The sequence below is a fragment of the Aptenodytes forsteri genome, unplaced genomic scaffold, assembly GCF_000699145.1.
Source record: "Aptenodytes forsteri isolate BGI_AS27 unplaced genomic scaffold, ASM69914v1 Scaffold54, whole genome shotgun sequence".
Taxonomy (NCBI): Eukaryota; Metazoa; Chordata; class Aves; order Sphenisciformes; family Spheniscidae; genus Aptenodytes; species Aptenodytes forsteri.
The window spans coordinates 2,218,850-2,229,126 of record NW_008796044.1 but is presented as its reverse complement, the minus strand read 5'-3'; the positions used below and the strand labels follow the sequence as shown (position 1 = coordinate 2,229,126).

The window sequence follows — 10,277 nt, the reverse complement described above, 5'->3', positions numbered from 1 at the left end:
GCGAGTGGCTGTGTGGTGCTCAGTTGCCGACTGAGGTTAAACCACGACAGTATCATCAACAGATGGGCAACTGCTAAAAAGTCTCAGAAGCAATGCACTGGTACCACACTATTTTATGGGCAGCTGCCTTGAATTGGGTGTTTCTAACAGCATCAGGATCATCAACTTTATTTTAGCTGAGTTTGTGGTTGGCAATGTCCTGGATCAGAAAAATGCAAAGGAAAGGAAGATCTGCCAGAGTCAGAGGTAACTGAAAACCAAATGTCAGATCTGAGTACTTGCGAACTCGAACCACATTCAGATCTGGAGGAAAGCGCTGTGGGTCAGTCTTAACTATAGGAGCGGCTGAGCAAAACCCACATGTAGGAACCTCTGAGGCTTGGGCCACATCTCCCAGGAGCACACCTCCCAGGAGCAGCGATGGCTCAGTCCCCAGGCTGCCTTCCTGGATTCAGCATGGCTGCACACTTCACAGGTTATTTGCTGGAATGACTCAGCTACACTGACGTATTGACACCAGCAGAGAAGGAGCAGGGAAAAGGGAGAAAGTGCAAAAAGCTGCATTCGTCTTTCATGGTGGTGTCATGTGTCAGACTAAACTGCAAAAAATAAATGAAAAATCTCTGCCCAGTACACCCACTGGGTCTGTGCAACCAACAGGTACTGCAGAGGGACCGGGCCAGGCTCTCTGGCTGGCTGGCTGCACACGGCATGCCCCTGCACCTATACCCCAAATTTCTCATTACAACCACTGTCCAAACCCAACAAACCCTTTCTGTACTGATGAGAGAACATAAACTCTTTGCACCGAGTTCTGTGACTGCTCGAAAATGTGTAGACAGTAAAATGATGAAAAACTGGTAGCTGGTGAGTAGGGAGCGTGCGTCAGGCTGTGCTGCGGGGAACAGCAAGGGGATAGCTGTGGCAAGAGCTGTGGGCTCAGGCTCCTGCACCATCTCTCTGTGTTACACAGCGTTCGTCAGCGCAGGGGCAGGGGGCTTGCCAGGAGAGGATTGTGGCAGACCCATTCATGCAGTGAATAACCCATCAGCCCAGTCCTGGAACAGTGAAATCCCACCTCCCACTAGGAATTTCCTGCCATTCAGGGAGCACTTTGTGGAATAATAGCACTCTTAGAAAAACAAAGCAAAAAAATGCCAAAACCCTCACTCCTCTCCAGTAAAGCAGGTGAGACTTGGAAGCTCAGTGAATTTCTAGGCAACATTCCTAGATACAGTTAGAATAGAAACCGAAGCCATTACCCTACAGTAAATAGTACCGATACAAGATGTGCAAGAACAGCAAATAAAACAGCCACAACGTACTCAAGACCAATCTTGCTTAGCCACAGAGACCAGAACCTGCTGCCTCTGTAACAGAAGGAAATCGAGATGACTGCTTTCCCTTTTACATTTTCTCATGTGAAATTTTGCACAGAGTACCACGGCTCTATCTTTAGTGCTGTGTGGAATGAGAGCCCAAACCTCTCCCTGTCCCTGTTCTCCCAACACACACCACTCTCTGGTCTGCCTCTGCGAAACATGAGAGAGAGAGAAATACACAACAAAATATGGATGGCTAAATCCTGAACTGCATCAAAAGGAATGGAGTTGCTCTGCTTTTCTGTCACGTCTCAGAGAAGAGACACAGGGTTTTACATTACTACTTTTACAAAAGGCAAACTTGAAGAATGCCTTGAAAGATACAAACATTTGGGATTTACACCTTGGAGAAGGCCAGAAAAGCTCTCCTTTCCCCACAGCCGCTATACAGCATGGAATACCCTAACCAGCTTCCTAACTTTGCCCAAATCACCATGTTGGCCTCATACATGGTGATGTGGGTATGGCAAACAAAAATCTGTTCCACAGGAATAAGCATGAGGAGGGTGAAGAACACTGCTGGGGATTTCCAAGGCCTAAAGCACAGTGCTTGTGCTGGCCTCTCGCTGCTGCCCTGTGAGCACACCCTGCAGGGACTGCCCTGCTCCAGCCCTGGTGTCACTAGGGGTTGGCTGTGCTCATGTACACAAACGTGCAGATGTTTCCTTCTCAGCCAGAACCACCTCTTGGTACTTTTCAGGATATACTTCATTTCAACACTTTTCTCATTGTATTGCCCTAAACTTCCCTTATTCACCACAAGGACGGAGTGATGTTTCACAGCCAGCCTCCCCATGCCCATCCCATCGCTACCTTGCTGCTCTAAGGGGCAGGGAGCTGTGGTTAACAGGGACCCCTTATCACCCCTCACTGCCCAGGTGACACTTAGTGCTGTAAGTGGGCACAGCCATAGGCTGCTAATACTATCAGCAAAGGGTCCGGGGTGGGAGAGCAAACCACTCACCGTCAGCCAAGTGGTAAATATCCTCTACCAGAATAGCATAATCTTGCACAGGGACAAGCCAATCTATTCATTTAAAGAAATGTATCACAAAAGGGTAATCTGGCAGGCAATGCTGCTGGCAATCAATAAACCTCATTTACTTTGCTCCAAGGAGTATTTGGAGGAGATGTACAGGGTCAGTACAGTGGGCAGCAGTGGAAATGGGAGCACGGCAGGCAGTACAGTGTGTGGGAATAACTGCATATGGGAAATGGTTGTCTTTGCTCAGTCTGTTATGTTTCTCAAAGTAAATTTGTTCTTGAGAACATTTCTTTGTGAATACACCTAAACTATGAATTAGTTACAGACTAAAACACTTTCCCTTCCTGAGTGAGACCCTTTGGTGCAGCTTCTTGGCAGAGCCCCACAGGCCACCCCGTTCCTGGAAGGTGAGCGCAGCACCTCCGGGGGCATAGCACCACTCAGCAAGAGATGGTTTGGATTCCCCTTTCCAAGAAAACAAGGTAATATTAAAAAATAGCAACAACTTCATGGGAAGATAGATACACAGAAAGCAATTCTTGCCAAGTTAAGGTAGTTACTGTAGTAGCTGCCTACCAGCACAGCAGTCAGACCCAGCCAGAGTTGATGAGCTGAGGACATATCAGCGCCACATCCCCATTGCTAGCCAGGCAGTAAAGTGGGCTGATTGGAACACTTTCCTGTTCCAAGCCTGGTTTCATTAAGTGTGGGATCTCTCTCACCCGTGCAGGGCTTTGCGGCTGGCTGGCAAGCATGTCAGGAGAGCCAGCAATGGGATCAAACTAGGGTCGACCCCACAGATGGCTGTCACCCCTGGCCTGATGTCAGGTGTAATTGTTTTCCAGAGGTGACTAGCAGAAAGGAGCACTGCTAACCCAGCCCATTAACTTTGTTCTACCTAATGCCAATCAGTTTGTTTTGTCTGTGAACAACAACTAGAAAGCAGAAGGAAAGTCAGTGTATATAATCCTAATTTCATGGAAGTTTAAAAAAAAAAAAAAAAATCCATGTGACCCGCAGCAGCCTCCACTAACAGAAAGCAAATGTTGCAAGAAGCCAGTGTGTCTGTGCTTGGTGCTGCTCTGAAAGATTCCCTGAGCTCCCAGTGTGGCTCCTGCACAGCTCCTCCTTGCTGTGAAACCCCTTCAGTGGGTGGCTTTACAAGTGGAGCTGCCCTGCTACTGGCATCTAGAAGTTACATTAGCAACAGCGTCTGTCAAGGCCTTTTCTTTTTATTTTAAAATATTTTTTAAAATATATTTTTAGAAATAAATAATACTATTTATTTCCCCAGCAGTGGGTTGTGGAGCACAGCCTGAATTGCATAGCTTGGCCAAGTCAGTTCTGCCTGGTACGATCTCATTTATTTAAATAATCACTGCTGAATTTCTTGCAGCAAACTATCCCAGTGCGGAACTCTGAAGCATCTACACAATGGAGGAACAGTGCTTTCTATTAAGCTCAGCAGTCTTAATGTGTGCTTCCCCACTAGAGCAACATTTATTAGGACAACACTACTGTGAGGCTGATTGCTAGAGGGAAGGTTTGTTAAGTTAGGTTTTATCCAATGGGGTTCACAAATTCTCAAAAATGTTTTCATCTGCAGGGGGTAAACGAATGTTATTTTGGGAAGAAAACACTGAAAACTTTTCAGGAGGAAAGCGTATTATGTAATCGCAAAAGGTTGCCGAGTGATAAGGGAAGGTGCTGCGTGGCGCACAACTACATGTGAACAGTGACTAGGAAATGCTAAGGTGGGAAAACAGGTGTGTGCATGTCGGTACTATTGCTTTTTGGGGCTGTCATCAGAGGTGCGTCATTGTGCATATGAGGCCCTACATTGTTAAGAATTACCGGACTGCCATTTGTTCAACCGTGCAAGGATGTAAGTTTTAACATCCTTATTAATGTGTGACTCCAGGTGGCTTTGACGTACAGCATAGTGACAACCATAAAATTGTTATAGGTCTATGCAGTTATTACAACAGCATAAGCTCCAGATAACTGGGAGGTCACTTTAGAAACTCACTGCTGGGAAATGATTCCTGATACTTAGCCAAAAAACTTTATTAATCATCATCTTAGGTCTCCTAGTTACCTTTGTCAGACCACCCCTTGTGTTCTCTCCTTTTCATCAACACTTGCAGCCTTCAAATACTTGCAAAGTTATCTCCTTGCCGCACAGCCCAGTACCTGAGGCACGCTCCGTGAACAGTTGAGTCTATAACCCTGAACATCAGAAGCCTGAACTCTGTCAATCACCATCTTTGCAATTGCAATCTTAAGAGGGAAAAGAAAAATCAGAACCCCCTTCAGAGCAGCAGGCCTTTTAACTACAAAAGGCTGGAGCCACGGAAAGCATAATGAGCAGATCATAATTTGTTAGCAGAATTTTAATCCTGAAATCAAAGAAGATCAGGAACTATTCTGCATGGAGAACACAAGGGGCTTCAGCTTGCTCTCCACCTTGGCAGAGGGAGCCTGTTAGTGCCCACTGTGATGTTTTTCTCCTGAAAGACCCTTGCTCCCTTGCATCTTGCACAGGAAATTTAGGAGGTGGCATGGACTAGTGCAAAAAAAAGAAAGCAAGCAGGAGACCTCAAGTTAATCCTGGCTCTGCTGTTGACAGGCAGCGGGATTACTTTGCTTGCCCAAGTCTACCTTGGGCTATGAAGAGCTGTCTAAGCTAGTAGTAGAGTTTCAGAGCTTTGTGTAGAAAGATGTTTCCTCTTCTCGGAGGACTTTTAATGGAATGACCCCCCCCATTTGAGCAAGGGAGCAGGCTGGGCTGGTCCAGGTCCTGCTGTTGAAGTCCCTGGTGTGAGATCAGCCAACCCAGGGCACTGCCCAAATTGCCAGTAGAGCTGCTGGGTACACAGGAAAAGACCCAGGCCAGTCTTCCACCTATCCCTGCTGCTGCGCTCAACTGTGTCACAACTCAAAACATCTCTGCCAAACACTGTGACACTGCCTTCCTAGGAAAAAAAACCCTCACATTCATCACTGCCTAGTACTGACACGCCTTAAAAATCAGGGGACCTGCAGCAGAAGTCTCCCAGTCACTACCATCTCATGACAGGCTTGAGTTACCCTTGACTCCAGATATGGCTTTGCAATCCCACTTCTCAACTCCAACAATTAGATAACATTGAGTATTTACAATTCCACTGTGGGACAGCCACTTGTATCCTTGCCAGTTGCCAATTTTCAAGATCCCTAAGGCCATCAACAGGATTGAAGCAGAGAATGAAACATGGAGAAAAGGGTATGAATTTGAAATTGAGAGGATATCTGATATCCTGTAAATAACAAGCTTGATTCTGTGAAACCACGGGCTGACATCATGTTATATATCAATGCCTATTCAGGGAAGGCTGGCTGCTTTGCAATAAAAATGTGTGTTGAGAGGGAAAAAAAAACCAAAACCAGCAAGGATGAAAGCAAGAAGAATGAAAACAGTTGCAGATACAAAGCAGAGGAAATGATTTATAAGTGTTCATGCATTTTCTGCTTTGTCAAGACTTATCTTTTCAGGTACTCCTTCTTTGTCTCATGTGTGTATTTCGAACACAGAAAAGGTTTAGCTGGAAGGAAGCCAATATCCCGCCTCAGGCAATGATTAGTGAATCCATTTGGAGCAGCACACTTATCTTTGACAGACAGAGAGATTTCCAGGAGTCAGATATATTGGCAGCTGTCAGAATCAGAGTCTGGAAGTTTACAGCCCAAATCATACTGAGCCCATCCACCAACAGGCACAGAGATACTGGCACAAAATCTTCAGACTCATGTTTTCTTGCAGCCAGGTCTGAGGGTTCATATATGTAATTTTATTATCCTTTGCTCACTCTCGCGCATGCAGAGATTATCTCCATATAATTTATGTGAATGTATTACCTAGTGTTTTACCAGGAAAGGCTGGGGCGGGCAGGCAGGCAAACTAACACAGCACTGCACAAAAGGCAAATTGCCGTTTTCAAAGCAAGAATCGTCAATCCCCTGTATTCGGTTAACTCGTTAAGACCTACTTCAGCTACAAGATTTGAAGCACCGAGCCATCCATTCACGTAGGAATGACAGATCGATACCATATCTAGAGGCTGCTTAGCTCTGAGGATGAAAGCAATTAAAGAAAGTGCCCCAACACTATGTAAGAAGACAGTCCGGGGGAGGAGCTGACCCTCACGTACCTGAAACCCTGAGGACAGATGCAGGTGTAGCCATTGACTGCATCTACGCAGACACCTCCATGGCGACACTTATGGCCCACACAGTCATCATCATCTATTTCACAGTGTTTTCCACTGTAACCCGGCAAGCACTCACATCTGAAATACAAGAAGATTGCTGTTAATAGCTTGTTTCAACATTCACAACAATAGCACACACAGGCAGCCTAGCACCAATCTGATTTGAGATGGAAAGGTGTTAGCAATTATTCTTGGAAACACCAAGCACAATTCTTGCCATCAGAAATGCTCAAGTCCCTCCTGTCTGTCTGCAGGTGAGGCTCTGCAATCTGCTTAAATTCAAGCCGAGCAAAGCAATACCATACTACTGTTTTTCCTCAGCCAAGTCTGTGGAGAAGGGTGATCATATAGTGGTCTCCCAGTTATGCTAAAGATGACAATATCTTCCCTAACCTTACAGACTCAAAGGGCAATATTCTGCAAGGGCAGTTGCTCTGACGTCTCAGACTATGATTTTGCCAATGTCTGCACACTGCTGAGTGTCTGAGGTTGGCCCTGTGCAGCTAGACAGAGCACAGTAAGGTTCCACCTTCCAAATGGAAGCAATCTGCAAGCAAGCCATAAAACTCAGCAAATTTAAAGAAAAAGACCATCCGTTTTGAGACCACCACCTGTTTGTCATTCATTTGCAAGGCATAGCAAATGTTGCTGCAACTATGAAAAGCTGTCTTTGAAGCCTGTCCTTTCTTGTGGTGACACTCAGGTGAAGCATATACCTGCTGCTGTGGGGTAACACCATTCACAGGAGCAACACAATGTACCCTGGGGTGTACCTTTGGGATGTACCCAAACCTGCAGACATTGGCTTTATATTTTATTTTATACAATTCTCAAGTTTGTTGTACCAAGGCTGCATCAGCATTTCTATTACAAGCCTTGCAGAAGTTTATAACCTGACAATAGAAAATGCATCCCAAAGTCTCTGACTTGGAACAGATCTTTTGGGATTGCTGAACAGCCTCTTTCTGAATCTATAGTGTAGACAATGTTTAGTCATGAACACGCTTTAGTCCATAAAACACGTTTTACTCCTCCCAGCTGGATGTTACTGCACATCTGGAAAAGAAAAGGCGCACTTAAACCAAACCAAAGGAAGAGCTACAGTTAACTTCAGCAATAAAAAAAAGGTCTGTGCTCTTGCTGGAGCCCCTTGTTCGGACGCAGCGTGCTTGCCACCAAGAGCCGGAAGAGGGGAGACATCACAAAGTCAAGGGAGGTGGCATCAGGCAAGAACCAAATATTGCTCCACCAACCTATTCTGCTGGCCTCCTCCTCCCTGTCAGCAGCCTGGGGGGGTAAGTGCAGGAGGAGGCTCCTTGTGAAAACCCTTTTCAGAGGAACTGGACACATGGGAGCTGATGAGGAAAGATATTTCCACTTTCCAGGCAGCAGTTATTGTGCTGAATTTGGTTCCGAGCGACAGTGTGTTTTGGCTCCTGGCCTCTCCCCAGCTCATCAGTGCAAGGCAGCGAGTTGGGGGAAACTTGCCAGAGTGCAACGGTGGGTCCTGTGTTTGCTAATGACCAGTGAACGGCTGCCACAGCATCAAGACTTCAGCAACCGTCTAGCTGAAGCACTGAGAAGAATGTGACCTTCAGTCTCCATTTCAAAACATGGCTTGTGACTAGCTAAAAAAGAAGGAAATAGGGCAAAGCCTAGTAACCTGCAGGTTGTAGGATAGATAACATTATGTAGATGCATATATTTTCTCCATCCTCCCTACAAGAGAGGCCCCCGTCACGACCCTCCGCAGCCACAGCATGGTTGATGTTCCAGCTCTCCACGCCTGAATTGCTTTTTTACACCTTGGTGGCTCAGGGAATACTGTGATTAACATAACGGAGATGACAAAACAGAGCAAAAAGTGTTCCTTCCCCAAACCATAAGAAGTAGGCAACATTTTTTGGCAACGTTTTAGTCACACCTGCAAGCAAATAATGTCAATCAAAAGGCTTTGTTGGGGGAATTGGCAGCTTTTAATCCTGTTGCTTTTTATTGATCCCTGCAGTCCTAATATAAAGTGATGTAATAATGAACGATGTGCAGTTCTTTATTCAGCGCTGCCATGCATCAATTTTATGATGTGTATTGGCTATCTCAGTAATGACAGAACCACCACTTTTCTCTGCAGGGCTGCATTAAATCAGCATTTTAAGCTGTCAGGTAATAATTCCAAGCTTTAGAATAATAAAGTATATTTATACCATGCTCCAACATCAATACAGTGAATGGAAAAACATGCTCCTTTCCTGAAGTTATTTTTTTAGAAGTCATTTCATTGTGTTAAATGGTATTTTTTTGTTGATTTTTGTTTTGTTTTGTTTTCTGGCATACAGAAAGCTACCCTTCTTCTGTAGTAACAGCACAACAAAGATGTGGAGGCTGGAAGTGAGGAAAGCCACCTGCAATTTTAGCTTAGAAAGTAAAGAGCTCTGTGCAGCCAAGCACACACTGAAATAGTCCAGTTTGCTTCCAAGCTTGGCTTTCCCTTTAGAAACATGGAATTCCTTTCGGGTCAGTCACCTCTGAGCTCTTAGTGTGTCACATCTAGGCTGAAGCTACCAAAAAATGCATGTCTGGAGCCTAGCAGGTGAGAAACTCAGCCACATGAGTGCCTCACCCAGCCTCCTCCTAGAAACCCAAGGTCCACCCGCCCGGGGAATGATGGCACATTAGCTCCATCCCTCTCCCACATAGTGCCAGCAAGTGACTGAGTATCAGTAAAAGTATGATGAAGTAAAGGAGGAGGCGAAGAAACTTTCATATTCAAATTCTGGTAAGAGAGTAATTTAGACAAATAGATCAGTTATCTCATTTCCCAGTGACCGTCTGACACCAGTACAGTTGAAATCTTGTTTTCTGCTACAGTCTTGTAGTGATGGCAACATTCCCAGTACCAGAGAGAGCCCAAAAACATGTCTAGTGGTATTTAAAATGTTGGCCTATCCAACGGGATTTGCATCTGCGTGCACTCAATGTCTATTGTATTAAAGCCGTGAATCATGGCTTCTATTGCAGGGCCAGAATGGAATTTCCCTCTCCATATCAATAAATAACTTGGCTTCCTATTTTTTTTTTTTTCCTGTCTTTGTCATCTTTTCCTCCCTCTGCAGAGTTGCAAACTGACTAGAGCTGAAGGCAGGACAGAGACTGACTGGTGTCCTTGCTGCTATGATATTCTTCACCGGTGTGTCCTGCTCACATGCCCAGGGCACAAGCCTAACAAGTGGATGGTCAGCTCAGGAACAAGGTTGAATCCTGCCATTAATATTCCCCGCCTCTAAGCAGAGCGGAGGACTCGTGCATGAGCCTGACTCATCCTGCATGTGGCATTATACTGCACCAGTACGTGCTAAACGTATGGCACATCACAGGTCAGGGGATCGAACTGCTCAAGGGATCAGCAACAGCACAGGACCAGAGGTGGTTGTTTTCAGTGAGACCCAGCAGCAACCACACATCACTGCAAAAGCTGCTGAGGGGTCTCAGCCCATTTCTGAATGGTTTGGTGCAACTAAAGTATGAAAGAAAAAGCAATACTTGGACAAATCTAAGTTCAAGGTTGGGCAGGCTCCTTCACCTCTCAAGTCTGGCCTGCTAGAAAGCAAAATGAGACAGAAAAAGTAAAGAAATTCTGGATTTTTGTCTAGCATTCTATGA

The 10,277-nt window shown here is 45.5% G+C and overlaps 1 protein-coding gene across 1 annotated transcript in view; it reads right to left on the bottom strand.

Annotated features, from left to right (window-relative positions):
* Nucleotides 1-10,277, bottom strand: part of SLIT3 (slit guidance ligand 3) — a 553,189-nt gene that overhangs the window by 27,540 nt on the left and 515,372 nt on the right. Inside the window, exon 30 of the mRNA XM_009285701.1 lies at nucleotides 6,558-6,695. Within this exon, the coding sequence (XP_009283976.1) occupies nucleotides 6,558-6,695 (138 nt within the window). The remainder of the gene's footprint in view (nucleotides 1-6,557; nucleotides 6,696-10,277) is intronic.